Here is a 19,031-nt window from a genome sequence, read left to right as displayed (position 1 = left end):
AATAAACCTCTCTCTTTAGAAAAGGCATATGGGGGAAATATTGTAAGTTGATGTAACATTCAGAAATAATTTGTATTATTGAAATTATTGCTCAAACATATAATAAACATTGCAATCATTTAAAAAACACAGTACCCAAGGGAGGCAGGGGAGTATTAAACAAATCCTAAGCAGAAATCACCATCTAAAGTAATGTGCTGAAAAAGGAAAGTACTGATGTTCACTTGAAGCTACACACAGGATTACTGCGGTATACTGTGCTGTGCCTTGAGGCACCACAGATCTGTTCCACCAAACCCACTCTACTTTTAGAGCAGATGTGTTTCTCACTGATGAAACATACAAGAGCAGTTGATTTCTAAGAACTATAACAACTGTAGATTTACTTACCAAAGATTTTTCCAAGGATGATAGATTTGATGGCATTAAACTCAAAATCAGATGATAGACTAAATTCTTCTCTGGGATGCTGGTCAATCTGAAAAAACAAAACAAAAAACAAACAAAAAAAAAAAACATACAGCGCCTATTAATTTAAAATAAACTTAACAGTGCATATTAATAACTTGATCGGTTGTTTGACAACTCTAGTATTCATATTATTTTGAATAAACACACTCATCATTCATTGTAGGGGTTTATCTCAATATCAAAGTATTACCAATAAGAAACAGTAAGCACACATTAACTAAATAAACCAAGTATTACCTGTACAGAAAGACTGTCTCCTTCCCTATCAATTTTAACTTCGTGAGGGTGTCCATTTGCCAGGTTTCGGAAATTTACCCTGAACATTTCTGGACTTTTGTTATTATGAAGCTTATACTTGATTTGTAAATGGCCTAAGAACAAAACAGAGCAGACATGTATTTGACAAGTAATACTGTAACACTATTTTAATGATGTGTAGTTCCTGTTCCTACCCCTCAGATACGTATATCATACATAGACATACATCAGGACACACTGTATAGTTTAAATATTGAGTATTTATTGAAATAATGAAACAGAGGACACCTGCACTTTTTATAAACAATACTTTTTGTCCTGCAATTCATATGAAGGCAACACAAAACACACAAACAAATGTATTGTGAGGTTACTCATCATCATAGTTGGTACATATTTGATGTTTTAACTACAAGCAACACATGAAATGGTCCATGCTCCACAGAGCATTTTTTTCTTTTTTTAAGTTTAAAGTTGAACGGATATTTATTTTCAAATTAATTACAAAATATGTGAAGCCCAGTTAAGATAATCTTGGTTAAGGGCAATTCTTGGTTACTACCAACTTTGGTTTCTGTGCCTGATAAAGCTCTGTTACATTGTAGTCACACAGTACCTTTCACTTTAAGTGATTATTAAACAGACACAATATATAGAAAAGAAGTGAACACTTTTATTTATTATTTTATTTTTTTAATATGGGACTGGGAATGGTTGTAATTAGGTAATGAGCAGTAACAGCATACGACTGAATAGTTTGATATGGGTTCTTAAATCAAATAATCTTGTTTATGAACTAGTCAGAGCATTACACACCAGTTCCTCCTATGTTATCAATGCAGTAAGTTCATTAATAAAAACACTGTGTTAATGAGCCATAACTTAAATTGTAAGGAATGATGTTCAATATTTTATTCCCCACACTTTCAAACAAGTTCAGCCAACCTATTTTATTCCCTAAGATGGTTTGGCACCCAAGGCTGATGTTTTAAGAAACCTCTAAAAAGAAGAAAATAATGTACTGTATATCAGACAATAACACTTTGTGTGCAAAAGGAATAGCTCATCACAGTATAACATTAAAAAACAAACAAACAAACAAACAAAAAAACGTTGCAAATCAGATGCTTCTCTTGAGCTTGATTGGACAAACATTTTGGAGAAAACAGAAACGTTTTTTCTTCTTGCAGTTCTGTATTCCCTGGTGGCAGAGCAACTTAACAAGTTATCATAATTACTGGTTCAAGAGTACACCTGCAAAAAGAAAGATGCTCCTGCAATCAATGTTTGTTAACTAAATCAGACTTCACCATCATAGTTTTATTGTTTCTTGTAAAAAGAATTGTTAATTTCATTGCCTGTCACATTTGAGTGAGCTTTTTTTTTTCTCTCAGAGTCAAATAAAAAAATGCTCCTGAATTAAATCCTGACAGCTGCCACAGAAAGTGCTGAGTCCTTTGATATGCCAGGAGAGATTTCACAATGGTGGTGTGCTTATCCCTAATTGGTAAGTCATGGGTACATGTACAGTGCAACTGTCAAGCAAGCTGGCCTTTATCTGCCACCATGTTCATACCTTCCGCAATTTTTTCCATTTACAGCCGTCAACCCTGCACATGGATTCTGCTAGATGTTTGAATATCCCTGGAGGTATCAGGCACCGTTCATATTTCAACGCCTCAGAGAGAGCTATGTTTTGTAGTAGATTAGGGTGCCAATACATGCTGAGATTGTGTAAGAAGTTATTCCTATGATGTGATGTTTACTGGCACAAAAGAAATGGTCTGCCCAATGAACAAATTCTACTTCATTTCAAACCCTTGAATGAGGTGATCTGGAAAAGCCATAAAAACCTGCCCATTTTAGACTGAAAGATGTGTGGTTTCTGATACTGCAGCATCTTGCTTTAGACACTTTTAGACTCCAGGTGACTACTGGTGATGAAGTATATCAATATGACATTTGGTAGAATACAAATGAATAATTCTCCATGCATAAGCTGGACAAGATGACATGTAGTCTGTAAATGCTTCCCTTTCGCTCTCCCTGCACCACACAAGCACGCACACATGCTGGTTTGGGATCATCAGGTATGGTATCTTTCTATTTTTCTACAAAAAATTAAATAAATTAACTCACCATTTTTATTCAGTGTAACTGCCAGATATTCCTTGTAATAGGAGCTTACATATAATAGTAAGCTTGGTGTCTGAGTTGTGCGGAAGCTAAAATAAATATTCTCACTTCTAAGAGTTACATCGGAGTAAATGGAAGATGACTGAGCACTTAAATTTTTATTAATCTCATAGGGCTCCTTAAATGTATACATCACAGATGTTCCACTCTTGAAGTATGCAGCGACCTCTGGAATAACAGAAACAAACACAGACAAGTTATTCTTGTCACCCTTTTTCTTTTCAATTATATAATACTACAAAAATATACAAAGTTACATGTGCAGATATAGTATATATATATATATATATATATATATATATATATATATATATATATATATATATATATATATATATTAAAGTGTCTTGTTACCTTTCTTGCAAAATGGCCCTGAGAAAGCTGAGTAGCTACAATCACATGAGAAGCCATTGTATTTTTCAATGCATTTTCCTTTGTTGTGACAAAGACTACCATAGCTGCTGCAATGTCCTGGACAACCAGCTTTCACACCAGGGGTAATCTTGGCTCTCTCTTCAAGGTCAAGTGTTACTCCATTTAACTGCAATGAACGGATACATCCAAGAAATCCTTTTTGCCTCGAAGCAGTGCCTCCTGCAAGGAAATTAAAATCATTACATGAGATGTCTTTTGAGTGCAGAGAATTACACTTCACTAAATACATTTGATTATATGGACTTTTGTTATGGACCTTCTCTGACAATGTAAGCCACACAAAGCCGCAGATGTTTATTTTTAGAGGATACAAAGTGACTACATCACAATTTGATTACTTTGCAAAAGTTACCTGTGTAGAACAATTATGCTTTTTGCTTATCAGAAATGATTACAGTCCTTTTTATCCACCAAGCCTTTTATGCTTAAACTTTGGTGATTGAAGATACAAGCTGACTTGCTGTAATGTTTTGATATAATAATAATAATAATCTTATAGCAACTTTCATAGTGGACCACCAACACAAAGTACTTTACAAAATATGAGACTTGGGTGTGTGAACTATGCATCAATTGCAAAGTCACTTACAACGTCTCTCCCAAAAGACAGAGCACAAGTGACTTGTTAGGGTCACACAATGAGTCACTGGCTGAGCTGGGATTTGAATTGAGGACCTCCTGGTTTCAAGCCTGTTTTTTTAACCACTGGTCCACACACCCTCCTAAATATGTATGTTATAATTTGCCCATTAAACGAGGTGAAACTCCGCTCAACAGATTAGTGTTTGTTACTTGTTTTTTTGGGACTTGTCCATTGATTTAATTAAGCTTTAATTAATTTTGTGACTATCCATTTAAATTATTGTTTAGTTTTACACTAAATAATGATACACTCAGAATGAGGTAACCAACAACCACTCCAAACATTGTATCTGAATCTTATTTCATGCAATATTCATCATATTTACCAACCTAAGTCATCTTTAAAATGTGTGCATTCAGGGAGGGGGGTTAATGGTTAAATAAATCTGAGTGATAAATGTGCTTTATTATCAATTGTCGTTGAATCTCTCAAGCCTGAAATGATTCCTAAATGAATTTCTACCTAATAACAGTATATCACAGTAAAAAATGGATTTAGTAAATCAAATGTCCCACTTCATGGGAAAGGTGTATTGTTTTTATTTATTTATGTGTTTATTTCTTAATATTAAATAACACATTTGTGCCACAGCTGAATAGAGGAATTGTTTTTTGAGCTAGCTCCATGATTCTCGCTGATTTCTAAGAATCAATGAAGTCACATAAACATGTGACTCATGGGAGGTACAGTTATTGGAAAAGAGTACCAAAGACCGCTGAGGAACCACATAAAACAGTGCGTCAGACCCTGATAACAGTTCAATCTGTGTAGAAAAAAAAACATCTAGCAATAGCACCTGAAAATATTTTTTAAATTGATTAATTTGAACTGGAGGCTCTCTAACTTTATTTAGATGAGGTTGTGTGTATAATTTCAAACATTGTGATCTACTGATTGCTAACCTGATTGTTATTAATATGTCTCTCTGTCTACTGTAGCATACAGCATGAATAGCTATTCAGTTAGGGAGCGTCTAATGTACTTTATTGGTGGAGGGCAGCCAAATTTCAAAGCAGTGGTTCAGAAACAATCACATCTTGCATAAGCTTGAAAGGGAAATGATTTCTTACCTATAAATAACTGGCTGTTGAGTTGTAGGTGAATGTGTCCATCAGCAGGAGCTTTCTGAATCCTTCTTGGAAGTTGATCCACTTGAAGTGAAGCTTCTTTTACATTCCGCTCAGCCTTCACATAATGCCACCGGTTGTCATTTAAACGTGTCGGTGTCTTCACAATTACATCAAAGGGACCATTTCCCACGTCATACGAAAGAGTTACTTCTGAAGGAGCTAACAGTCAAAATGATTACACAAATCAGCTAATGAATGTAATTTAGTGTTTATCTTCAAAATGTAAATCGCTACTGCAATTAACTATCCAGCTATACACAATCAATGATCTTTATTATTTTTTTTTCAGTTTACTAAACAAAATGCTTGTTGAATAAAACATCACACTGTGCAAATCAGAGGCTTTAAAAACTCACTATTAAGGACGTAAAACAAGCTCAATGATCTGCTTAAGGCTGTGCAGTTAGAATTATCAATACAACTGCCACTTTGACACAGCGAAGCCGGAAAAGTTAAAGCTAATTTCTTTATTGATATTCTGACTTCGGTCAGTTATGGCATGTGTTTTTGTCTGTATTTATTCCTACATTAAATATTGTATCTAAAATTAAAACGCTGATACAGGTTTGATAAAAGTGCTTGGAAATAAAGACTATAATGTCATACATTATAAATAAGGCTCTGTGAAAATAAGGTGTCACAGGTAAAGTATCGTATTTTGCGGAATTTGCACAGAACTATTTAATATATTATGTAATCAGATTATTATTATTATTTTAAACATCAAATACAGAGATAAATGCACTGACATCATAAAAACCAATGGCAAACTTATTCAAGCACTTCATAATAGCTTGTGAAACTATGTTGTAATTAACAGCCTGTAGGTAAAATGTACCTGCAAGGGCAGCTTTCAGTTCTAGTATGTGAGGTGCATGTTCACCATTTAGGTCTTGCAAAACAAATACAATGTGTAACCCACACTGATCTTGGGTGTCAGTTGACCACTGACCACTGACAAGCAACCAGACTGTTTTACCAATTTCATAATCTCCTGCTTGTGATATTCAGCAACTTTAGGTAAGTATTCACGTCTCAGCCGGGCTGATGAAGGCATCAATCCACCATTTGCTACACTCAGTCTGAAGAATTTATGTAACTTTTTGTTGTCCAATTTTTCAAGAGGGATATTTGTGCAAACAAACGCCTCTGTAAGGTTCAAATGTAATGTGTTTCGTGCTTCACAGTTTTCAGTTGACTTTTAGAAAATGGAAGTCACCGTTTTTTGTTTCTTTTCAAGTAAAACAGTCGCAGTACTCCTCTGCATTTCTGCCTTTCGCTTTTAGTGAATACTTGAATCTACATGCCTGTCAACAGCTGATTCTCGGTAGTGATCTACAGTAACGTTGCAGGACATACAGAAGAGCTTACCTCCATCGCTGTGTAAACTCCTGCTGGATGCTGCTTTACGTGATCTGCTGCAGACACATTTTTAGCTTTTTCAGATTTTTTTTTTGTTTACAGTGTGCTGTTTTTTAATTTCCTGCCTAGATTGTATATAGTGACATGACATAATCACTGCACAGCATTGTGTGCATGGCAAATAGTACACGCAGGCACACAGCAGAGCTGTACAGTTTCATTAATGTGATCTTTTTTTGTATGAAATACAAATAAATGAAATAATTTCTTAAGAATATTGTAAAAATCGCTGTATTGGGCTAAATTCACGATTTCCACGCAGCCTATGAAATCGCAATTTACATATGACCTTAATTATACAGGATATATTGGTTTATTTATTTAAATTCATTTTAAATATGTGCTAATTACCCTCTGCCTCCCAAATCACCACATTCCTGCAAGTCTCATTTATTGCTATGCTATTGATTCATCTGGTATGTAATTTTTTTACTGAACAGAACATGTTCTGAATCGTCAGCATAACCAACAAATGTCCTGTTAGAACTAATTACAAAGCAACTTCCTTTGAGAAGAGTCAGAGACAAAATGCAAATAATTAGAAGTCTATCCTTGTGTACATCCTTTCTCTCTAAAGGTGTGTTCATTATAAACTAAAATACAGAATATTAATTGTAACCATTTAGATCAAAAAACACATCAGCGGTTGCCTGTGTCATCTATGCACCTACATGTATACATAACTAACCTGTAAGTGCACCTCAAAGCCAATTAAAGTTGACAATAAAATTTGACTACAACTCGAGTTTCAAAAATTTTCGATTGGTAATCGAGTTCGTAGAATAGACCACTGCTCTATTTTCAGCAAATCAGTTAATTCCAGTAATTCATTTTTTCTATGTGCCTGTGCTTCTTCAGCCAATGATATTGCCTTCAGTTGCCTAGCTATTCTTTCTTTGGCGCAGCCTTGGGGTAATGGAATTCCATTGTGTCACTATCAAGCCTCTCCGGGGTTTAAAACTGCTGATCAGCATCATCTGCATCTGAGGTGAACTTGTTTTAGTTATAATGCAACTGTTATTAAAATACAAAAAGATGACAAATATAAGGAATTAGCAAATATTTATTTTTTACATTGATGTCTTTTCAAAATGATTCCAATTACTATAGCAGCGGCTGAAACATGTTTACTGCAAACTGGGGCCATCTTAAAATTGCTTGTGGCATATTAAGCAACAGCAAATGTGTTGTCAGTTTTGTGCTTGTGTATATCGACCGTCAGTAAATTCTGGATTCCCAATGACCATGCAGCAAAACTCCAGATTTATTTCCTGCAAAGGCTCTGTTCTTTTATTCAAAGTAACCTTACAGCACCATGGCTATCATGTTAGTGTGAGCATATTCTATATGTATTGGACTTCCCATCAAATATGTTGACAAAATGTTCTGTTCTTTCACCAGTTTAAACAAATGGAAAATAACTATATTTCTTTTTGTGCTCTGTATGTGTCTCCACCACTGCTGTTAAGTTCCCCAGTTACCACCCTGTGTAGTACATGGATCTCAATTTTTTTATTATTTCAAGATTTTGTTGTTTTTTTAACTGAGCCACTGCACCAAAAATGTTTTTTAACATGATCTATTTCTGTGTCACTCTTCACATGACACATGCAAAAATGTATACTGCTGCCTTGCTAAAAGGCACCTGTCTTACAACAATGGTAGCTAGTGGTAACTGTTTATTTGTTATTATAATGCACTACTCAACTACTGTAATCTATGCTAAGTTTTCTTTCTATTAAAAATACAGGAGACACTTAGACAGAACACACCTTTAGAATGGCATGCCTATTTTTACACAGATAGCAGTTCTTGAAAAAAGATTTAAGACCGATTACCAGACATTTCTGATTTTTAAGCTGCGGATTAAAAGCACACTTTCGTGCACGGGACTGTTGAAGTGGGGATTATTGTGGAGTGTTGTTTTTGTTTTGGTCTGCAAACCAGCCGTTTTCCCCCCGATACCATTGCTGGTAAAGGGGTGGTTCTTTTTGTTTATTTATTAAAAACATCGATATTTTTGGGAAACATAACTGTTTGGACATTGCTTTATTCACTACAGCACTCACACTTATCACAAGCACACTTTCTTTTTATTTTAGCCTAACGGTAACACAAAATAAACCATGATGCTGCATTTTACACATTATTGTGCAGTGTGAAAATATTAAAAGATTATTTTTAATTAAAACCAAATGATTTTAGCGCATTTTCTTTTTTTTTTACTATAGCCTACTTAGTACACAATTAACACAAAACAGAACATACACTTTATAGAAATAATACATTTTTTAAAACATATAAAATCTGACAGTTATTGCAAATTTTTTAAATTGCCTTTTTTTGTTGTTTTCCCTTTCATTTTTGACATCCAAATTTGTTTTTATGTGGCGGTTCGGCAGGTTTCATTTTTGATGGTTTAAAATCGTATAATTATAATGGGTGTTATGATAATAATAGACTTGATAATGAGGCTCGACTAAACGCTTGTCAAATGAAAGTCTCCATTCTTGGAAAGTAAATGGGCCAATTATAGAATGTCTTTAATGTATGTTGAGATCACCCAATAGCTTTCGGCTTTACGAAGACCTGGGGACTAAGGGAACAGGACGCAAGCAGGAAAAGAGAAAAGAAAAAAGGTGAAGCTCTGAAAAGTTTCACTGCACTGCACACATACAGGTTAGTTTAGTTTAGTGCAAAATAAGCATTTCCAGCCCGAAAGACTGTCTGAATGTGATAGCCGGCAGAGAAACAGTACATTTACTCATATTTGCAATTCTCTTTCCGTATGTGTGTGGGCCCCCCTCTGCTGTCAAAGCCCTAGGCGCCTGCACGGGTTGCCCGGGTGCTGACACTGGCCCTGCATGGTGGATACATTTTATGGAGCTATTGAGCTGCAATAACTGTCAACACCAGGCTAAAGAAGTTTGTGATGCTATTGAGAGCACTTTTCTTTCTAAAGGCCTCATCCTTCTTATAGGCAGAGTCATTTTCCAAACACGTTTTTTGTGTACATTACTGTTTTGTTTGGAGTACTCTGGGTATTGTATACACTAATCCGTTGCATGTCTGACTGTGGTGTGACCAGAGTATGGACAGATATGTAAAAAGTCAGATGAATGAATCCTGTTTTAAATACCATTAGACACATCTGTAACAATTACTATAGTCACACAAGTATTGTTTTGAGAGTCAGCTTTTATTAAAATCCCTTGTTTAGAAAGACACAGGGTATTAATGCTTGTGAAAGGGTAGCCATCGGCTGTGTGGATGTGTGCATTTGCTGCTGAGTGACACGCAGGAGATTGAGACAGAGTTTGAAATTGATACGCCCCGCAGGGGAACATGATTCATTTACATTATTTAGCAACACACTGAACAGCTCACATGACACTACCAGCAATGGCAGCTCTCAGAGCACACACAACACAGTGTACGAAAACATTAACTAGTCTTGTCTGTTCAATAACAAACTAACATTGCTGAAGAGGTTGATCATGGAGGATAAACAGTTAGGGCGGACATGAGACGGGTGGATACGTGATGGATTACTGTATTTAAAATGTACTTTTTGGTCATACATATTCAATGTTTTATGATTTGTAAAAGCAATAAGGAAACTTAAAGCAACAGTAATTATAAATATAATTTGAATGATCATGCTAAAAAAAAAATTCAAACTATTAATCATTTACTTACATTTGAGTTCAATCCTAATAAAATCTTTAATCCCAAGATTTTCCAGAAACACACCAGATGAAGCTGTGGTTTTGAATAAGAATGATATGTCTGCACTTAGTTCACCGTGGAATGTTGGGAAGTGAAGGTAGGAGTTTTCTGTATTGAAGTAGGCTGCATTCCAAAAGTTCTCTGTTTAGCACAACCAGAACAACAACACAAAAACGAATTAGTGGCCCTACTAACAAAACTTTAAAATTATATATTAAAAAAAAGTTTGCTCAACATTGCAGAACATTTGTATAAATATCAGACTTTAAATCAATAAAACAAAGCTATAATAACTACATTCTTTGTGAATAGTCACAGTGAATTCTTTCACAGAGCTCAGATTCTGAATTGCACTAAATCCTTTTGAGTCCCATCTACAATTAAGGATGGGTTTTTATTGATTTACCTAAAGTATACACTGTATATTACTACCTAGCTAATTAAGATGCACAGTCATATCAAAATGTATACAGAATTCCCATATATTCATGATGACCTGACAAAGTGGGACTCAGTCTCTTTTTTTAAAAACCCTTTAAATCTTAATATGAGCAGAAAATCCATTTAAAAAAAATAGAAATAAAAACAAAATATTTTAGATTTTTTTTTTTTTATTAACTATTAAACATGTCTGGTTATTTGTTAATGACATTGTGGTCTGTACAGTCAAGGTCCCAAGACCCGACCCGTAGAGAACAGGTTTCGGGTGCAAAATTGTCACGTAAATTCGGGTCGGGTTGTTGTTTACCCAGTAATACACAAACTGTTGTTTACTACTAAATAAGCTCTCTTTGGTACTGAAAATGATTGTTTATTATTCATGTTGCGTGGATTGGCTTCCCCAGTAGCACATGACATGGCTAGCAGAGCACAGCAGCAGTCACAGTATTGGATTTGTTTATGAAGGACGTGAAAGAAAAACAAATTCCATGAACAAAAACTCACACAAAAATGCAAGTCTGCGTTGTGGGAATCATTTGTTGTTATTGTGGACAAAGAAGGAAAACAACATTTGACATCTCAATTCCATTTGCTCTTGTGTTAAGTTTGTAATAAAATCACGTATTTACGAGATCATACTTCAGTTCATTTGATTTTCAGATAATGTATTTATCTTTGTATCTTTTACACAAACATATTATATATTTAACTTTACAGTCCTCTGCGTAGGTTCATGATGGAATAAACACTATCTAGCTCAGCAAAAAAAAAAAAAAAACCCAAACACTGCTTTAATACTGTATCTAGTCAGTGTGTATACTAAGCTGGGGAAAGGAAAAGCATGCCACTGTTTTTTCTGGCCAGTTTGGATCCGGGTCTAACAACAAGAATTTTACATCAGGTTGGGTCAGGTCGGGTAAATAACTGTCGGTTCGTGGTCGGGTTGGGTTGATTAATTTGGACCCCTGAAGACCTCTACAGTACAGTATATCAACACATTCAACTAAATAAAAATACAGAAAAAAAATAAAATCCTGCAATACACACTGCCACATCAGATTTACATAACAGTTTAACATGTGGCCACTTTTTTATTCAAGTGTGAAGTTCCTTAATTTTTGTACTTTCTTATTTCTGGGCATGGCTTGTGAAGATTATCGGCAGAATCCAGAAACCTTGCTCTGAGTGGTGAAGGACATTGTGCTACAAAACATGGTTTAACATTAAAGCATTTATCTTAAATATGTACAGATCTCAGCTATATGCAGCTTCACCTTGATATGAAAAATGGTCTATATCAGTTTTGCATACTTCTAGGTTGTCCCAAATGGATTTGCATAAGAATGTCACATTTTACCCTTGTGTGGCTAAAGCAGGTCCTTTGAGATTGTAGTACAAAGACGACTGTAGTAAAAAAAAATACCCAGCATGGGTTTCATATTGCATGGCTTACACAGAATACATCACAGTTTTTAACATTAACTCCATAAAGGCACTTACTGTCGTCATTGCACTGCAGAAGTCCAACTTTATAAGCAGCTTCTGAAATGGCTCTGTTTATGTCGCCAATTACAATTTTAGTAACAGGCAAATGTTCTTTGAAGGTCAGAAGACCTGAATCATTGGTCCTGAATAAAATTGAAAAAAAAAAAAAACAGTAAAAAATAAAGTATATGTATGAAGCACTTATCTTCACATAGAATTACCAAACATTCATGAAGATAAATAACAATTTTATATACTGCATATATTGTGCACATTGACCGTTTTAGTTTAAAGATGTGTAGTTCATGCATATGTGAATTATACAATACAGTACATGTTTAAACATAATTTTCAATGAACAGTGCAATATTACCATTCATTTCTGTCAGAATCACAATTACAGAAATGTTTTGTATCAATGCAATTTTCCTTCAGGCCACAAGCACATGTGTGCCTCCCAGGTACTGCACCTCCCCAGTATGTTTGCAATTCATTTGTTCTTCCAACCCACCAAGTGAATGGCGTTCCTTCTAAAAGATAAAGCAACAACAAAAAAAGAAAACATTGTATACTACAATTTAAAAATCATTTTGGGTATAGTTTTCATGACAATTTTAGGGTTCCAGTTATTAGTTTAATATTCCGGCTTTTGGTAAGGCAGTTACATTGTCTGGAAAAGTGATAGACTGCAACATGTTTTTTGTATACAGTACTTCACGCAAGATCACGTTTTGTCTGCGGTGTGTCAGAAAACGTTAACGAATTGTGTAACACTTTGCAACACAAACTGTAATCTTGCTGCTTTTCTGGATGGAGAATCCGCCCCTAACCAAAATGTCATCTGCAGGCACATAAACCCTCTGTGTGTTACTCTTTCTTGTCGCTCATTTTTGTTTCGGCTGTTCAGTCAACCACTGGGAGGCTGAAACAGGAGTTGACCGCTTAGAGCCTGGAGGAAGGGCTGCCCTCAGCCACAGATTTCCTGAGTGCTGAGTGGTTCGTATTTAGTTCTGCGGGGTGAGTGGTTGGGTTGGGGAGGCTGGGCTCTCTCCTCCAGCACAGTTATGCTCTGGGGGTTTGTCCGTGTCACAGCTGCTCATTTTCATTAAATTCTTCTTATTATTAATTGGTGGTTTGGTGGCCTCGTCTTTTTGGGGGGAGGTGGCCACAGCCATGTCTTATCTGCGGCACTGGAATGTAACTTCATGTTTTTCTAGCCGGACTCATGCAGGTAGCCATCGTGCACCCACGAGTGCCCTCCACAGTCATCGGGCCCTGTGTGCCCTCCACAGTCATCGGGCCCTGAGCGCCCTTCGCAGTCATCAGGCACTGAGCGCCCTTCACCATTCATAAATCACCTGCAATTGCAATCGCAATCATCATCACTCATTCATTCATAGCGGATTCTCTGTGCTGAATTGTAAACTTGGTTGCTTTTCTGGAAGGAGACTCTGCCCCTAACCAATACATCATCAGCAAGTGCATAAAAGCTCTGTGTGTTATTCTTTCTTGTCGCTCATTTTTGTTTTGGCCTCCATCCTCCCCAGCCACCACCTCGCAGCGTGCCTCGTCCTGGGGGGAGGTGGTCCATAGCCACTTCCTACCTGCGGCACTGGTGTGCATGTAACTGTTCATGTATTTCCAGCCGGCCTCGCGCAGGAAGCCGCTGGGCACCCACGGACGAGACCTCCGGCCAAATTTATCTTTCACTCAGGCCCTAAGTGCCCTCTACAGTCAGAAAAAGTATATGCACCAGAAAAAGTACCTGGTCACATTCAGTAATTGATTCTTGTTATGTAGATATTATGCTACAGCTTACCTGTCAGAAGCTGTCACTGAGATAATTTAAGTCAATGAACAAGGACGAATAAGGTAGGGGTGGTCACAAATATAACATGTATGATGTTCACAATGTTTTACAGTATGAAGATTCAAAACTTCACAGGTTGTCACACACATTAAATACTGTACATTAAACACATATTATATTGTATTTTAGTATAATGAGCACTTACTGTAAACTATACTCTATTAAAAAATTTACCTGGTATTGTAACCCCGTATCACCTGTAAGTCGCCTTGGATAAAGGTGTCTACCAAATAAATAATAATAATAATAATAATAATAATAATAATAATAATAATAATAATAATAATAATAATAATAATAATAAAAGTATTTACAGTATAATCGTAAATCTCGAAAAACTACTCACTTCTAAATCTTTTGTAGTCATTTTTGTATTACTTTAGTATAAATACATGTTAATTTGGATTCATGTTGTTTTTTTCTGACTTTATGTGAACAAAAAGACACACATTTGCCCGTTTTCCCATTGGAAATAGTGATATTTTGAAATATCACTGTCCTGGTCACAAAAGCAAAGTTTGTGGGGAATAATAGCCATTTTCTATACTTTTGAGGCATAAGCATAGGAAATAACACTTAACACCCAGGAACAAAAATTGTGTTACATATTGCAATCATTTTCTTTAATTTCTTAAATGTGCAAAAGATGTGTAAACACTGAACCTTAGTTTAAAACAAATTACTGGTCAGCATGATAAAGTTATTCTGATTTTATTTCCTGTAAGTTAGATCAACTTACTGTATACTCAAAATGAATCCTTTGATCAAACTGGTACGTGCAATTTGAGTGCTCATGAAGCCAGTATGAGTGTCTGAGATAAAGGCTGCCAGTAAAACTGGAAGAAGCACAAAAACATGATCAGTATTGCTGTTTATATTCACTTTGATTTCCCAAGCTTGCAGACAGACTACATGTGACCATGCTCCAACTTGAAAGACAGTACAAGTCAGAACTGGAAACAATGGAACTGACGACCAGAAAAGTCGAAGCCGTACCAAGGATTTATAGATCAACGGCTGGATTTTATTAGATAACAGAAAACAATGTTAATGCAATATCTCTCCTTGAGAGATGACCATAGATATCAAAGCCTAATGTTTTTTTAAAGTTCTCATGTATTCAACCTTCTACACCCTAGGCTAATCTCTGCCCTGCGACTTTCAGAGCATTCAATCATTTCTCTGGAGAGACTTAAGTGTTAGAGCATGACTATCCAGTAACTAGGACCCTGCAACTATCTAAGAAATTCAATGTCAAAATACTTTTCCAATTAGATGGAGGTACAGAAAATAGCACCAGCACCAGAGACAAGCAGCCAAAATAAAGCTTTATACCATCTAAAACACTGGGCCAGTTAAGATATTCACCTAGGAAATCAGACAAAAATGCCACCCACCATTTTCCAACATCAACTGTGTAAATGTTGCTCAGACTCGGCGAGTAATATTGACAGAGCCGTTTTTGTTAAAATACACATATTTTACTTTCCTCAGACACACAGGCACTCACTGGATCCCTGTCCAATACTGTTTTTAAAAAATTGAAAAAAAAAAAAAGTTATTTTATAGTTACATGGTGCAGGATTGAAATCCAGATAGATATATGTTTTAAGATCTAGAATAATCTTATCTTGTGTGGGTTCTTTTGAAAAGAAGGGTCGCTTAAAACTTAAAATGAAAGGGCAGAATAAACAGTGTGCAGACTCAAATTAACTTACTTTTCAATACCAAGCAAACAATACACAGTGAACTAGCTTATCAGACAGTAATCAATCAAAAGTCATTATACACAAATCAAAAGATTTTGTAAGAATACAGTTAAGTGTGATACTGACTAATTGCACTTTCTACACACAGCAATACTGTATTAAATTTACATTAACAAATGCCACATATAGTGATATATTTTATACAAATACTATTGTGCAGATAAGAAATTAAGGAAAATAAATCTCTATCATAATACCACTGCTTTAAAATGTGCATACAGTTATCCGGTATATATGAAAAGGGAGTCCATTTATATGTAAAAATGAGAAAAATAATTTGGTTTGCAGCTGTTTTTTCACACAGTAGTAAACATTTGGATTCAAAACAAAAGACCACCACTTCAATCTTCCTTAAATTCCTAACTCTGTTACAGATAAAAGAAGCTCAAATAAAGTACTGTTGCTAACCTTATCAAGCATGTGTCCCAATGGAAATTTTGACAGACATAGGATTTGTACATTTTGTGTTTACTGGAGTTTAATTGGAGTCAAACTGAAGAGAGCATTACAATGTTATTAGGTTATTTATCTGAATAAAAAGAGCAAGAACGTTTAACAAATTCTTGAAAGCCCAAGCATGATTCATATTTTAGAAGGGGAAAGCCGTGCGTGTAAATAGGGGGCAGGGCAAAGCCCTAATGATAAATGTGTTGTATTGTGTGTTACTGCTTGGCAGCGTGAATGGGCTTATTGTTACAACCAAACACAGATGCAGATGTCTATTTTGCGACTGCTGCCAAAATCCAGCTGGCTTAATTTACAGTAGCTATTGAGACAGTCCATAACGTAACAGCACTGCTGTACTACTGCATTAGTTTTAAAACTGAACATAACAGCCATGTTAACAATAACAACAACAGCGGAATATTACCAATATATGTCGCAAAGAATCCTGCAGCATGAAGCAAATTTAACATTAATAAATGTACTTAAACAGAGCTTATTATTATTATTAATATTATTATTAATGCATTTATTTTTTTCAATATTTCCAGTTGAAAAAAGTTACACAAATCTACAGATCTGAAGGGACTAAATGTATGTGTACTATATAGTATTCATGATTTCCATTACATGAGAGTAGATGTTGAACTTCATGCTGATTTGAACTCGGCTCTCGCCAAGATAAGCACCAACTAAGACGTAGCTTTGCAGTAAACTAATGTGATCCATTTGCATCTCCATCCACTTGCGTTGTTTTCCATCTGATGATGTAGGTATCCTTCTCTCTGGTGTTGATTGCTGAAGTGTAATGCTGGCTCCAGGGATCAGCTCATTTTGCCTCCCCAGCGCATCAGCAAACACAACGGCTGCGATGCGAGCTCTGGGGATCAACCCAGTGCGGTCTCCCCAGCTCATCAGCATGACTACCATCTGGATTGAGCTAAGTAGGGTACATCTCTGGGGTCTTCAAGTGGGCACCTTCCATCCTCAGTGTTTCATTGACTAGCCCACGACATCTCAAGAGGGCTCAACAGTGATTCTAACATCCCAGCATCATCCCCCTCCATCCCCCACTCAGCTCAGCCCAGCTTGTTTACCTATCAATCAGCATTGCTTTCTTTCTATTGTGCTTGAGATCCCCATCCAGAATATTTCCATCTCAACCACAGCCAGTTGCTGCTCCTTTCTGCTGTTTCAGATAAGTTCTTCACTGTGCGACACAATTCTTCGCCACTGAACCCAACGTCTCTGAGAAACCGAGTTGTAGTGTGTGCCACAAATCTTCAACAACCCACCTCCACTGGGTAAACCTGGACTCTCCATCCTCGCTGTTCCGCTTCAGCAGCTAGTTGAGCATACCGAAGTTTCTTCCTCTCATACGCCTCATTCACAGCATCTTCCCATGGCACTGTTAACTCTACCAGATGAACAAGGCGTGCTGATCCAGACCACAAGACAATGTCTGGTCGAAGGGTAGTGGTGGCAATCTCAGGTGGAAAAATAAGCTGTTGACCAACATCTGCCAGCATCTTCCAGTCTTTAGCAGCTTCCAGTTGTCCTGGGTGAGACTTGGTTTTCTTGGTGGTTGCTCTCCTGGATGGAGAAATATTGTCTTTTGTGTGTAATGTTTTGATGAGCTTCCCCTCCGCCTTGTACTGTGTTTTTTTATTTATTATTTACATTTGTTTATAGATGACGGCGAACCGTCGTGTGTTTTGTTTGTTTATTATTTATTGTATGACAGCATAGCTGTGCTTTAGTTTTGTTATTGTTTTGCAGCGTAGATGGGAAGCACCATCCACATTATAAAACCAGTGCAGAAGGTGGCCATCTCCCGAATTAATTAAGTGATTAATTTGTTGCTAATCAGGAGATGGTCACCTGCATAAATACCTGCAGCTCTCTGCAAATCTTTTATTTTCGCTCTGTGAGCAAGTGTTTATTTTTGTTTAAATGTTTTATTTATGTTTGTATTCTTTAAATAAAACAGCGCATGCGCCACTGCACTGTACCCGTCAAAGTTCAACTCCTTCTTCTGGTCTGACATCACCGGAAAGCCACTTCCTGCCACATGTGGTGTTCAGCCACATGTGGTGTTTAAGGTGGGATCACCAGCGCCTCCTGAACTCAGGCCATAAGAGGTACTGCAGAAGGGTACTGCAGTTTCATTTTGTTAATTGTTATAATTATTTTTTGGAGTGAGGAAACAGAAGGAAGGATGGGAGGAAAGAGGAGGAGCTGCAAAAAGCAGAAGCAGAAGCAACCGCAGCAGCAGAAGAGGTGGTGGACCTCTGGACTGGCAGCCGAGCAGGAAGAATGGAGGGCTGAAGGGGCCCCCATGTGCAGAGCCTGTGGTGAATTTGGACAAGTTCGGGAGGACTGCCCCTATGGCGACCCTCAATATGAGGAGGCCTGGAACCAGGGTCTGGTTGGGGATGCGGCAGAGGTTCTAGGCGAGAGACCAGACTCAGCCAATGCCCAAAAGAGGGAGGATCCCGAACAGCCATGGCCCAACCTGTCCCAGCGGAGAAGGAGTGTCTGCTGGTCCCACTACAGCCACTAGAGGAGAGCAGCTCAGAAGCCTTCCTCCACAACATAGGGGTGACACAGGAGTGCTACCTCTGTGGGGAGTGGGGGCATTTTCCACTCAACTGCCCCCTCCCACTAGAAGAATACCTGCTGGTTCTGCCACCTCCACCAAGCGGAGAGGAGCCCGAACGTCCTGTGCCTGAGTGGGA

General features: G+C 36.9%; 1 protein-coding gene across 1 annotated transcript in view; it reads right to left on the bottom strand.

Moving 5' to 3' along the window:
• The window catches only part of LOC121301989 (contactin-associated protein-like 5), a 130,015-nt gene that overhangs the window by 10,203 nt on the left and 100,781 nt on the right, over positions 1 to 19,031 (bottom strand). Inside the window, exons 14-21 of the mRNA XM_041231754.1 lie at positions 12,584 to 12,740; positions 12,226 to 12,353; positions 10,255 to 10,425; positions 5,074 to 5,292; positions 3,280 to 3,519; positions 2,869 to 3,093; positions 709 to 842; positions 391 to 478 (exon numbers count right to left, since the gene is read on the bottom strand). Of these exons, the coding sequence (XP_041087688.1) occupies positions 391 to 478; positions 709 to 842; positions 2,869 to 3,093; positions 3,280 to 3,519; positions 5,074 to 5,292; positions 10,255 to 10,425; positions 12,226 to 12,353; positions 12,584 to 12,740 (1,362 nt within the window). The remainder of the gene's footprint in view (positions 1 to 390; positions 479 to 708; positions 843 to 2,868; positions 3,094 to 3,279; positions 3,520 to 5,073; positions 5,293 to 10,254; positions 10,426 to 12,225; positions 12,354 to 12,583; positions 12,741 to 19,031) is intronic.

The sequence above is a fragment of the Polyodon spathula genome, chromosome 2 (assembly GCF_017654505.1).
Source record: "Polyodon spathula isolate WHYD16114869_AA chromosome 2, ASM1765450v1, whole genome shotgun sequence".
Taxonomy (NCBI): Eukaryota; Metazoa; Chordata; class Actinopteri; order Acipenseriformes; family Polyodontidae; genus Polyodon; species Polyodon spathula.
This window is presented reverse-complemented; position numbering and strand designations above follow the sequence as displayed.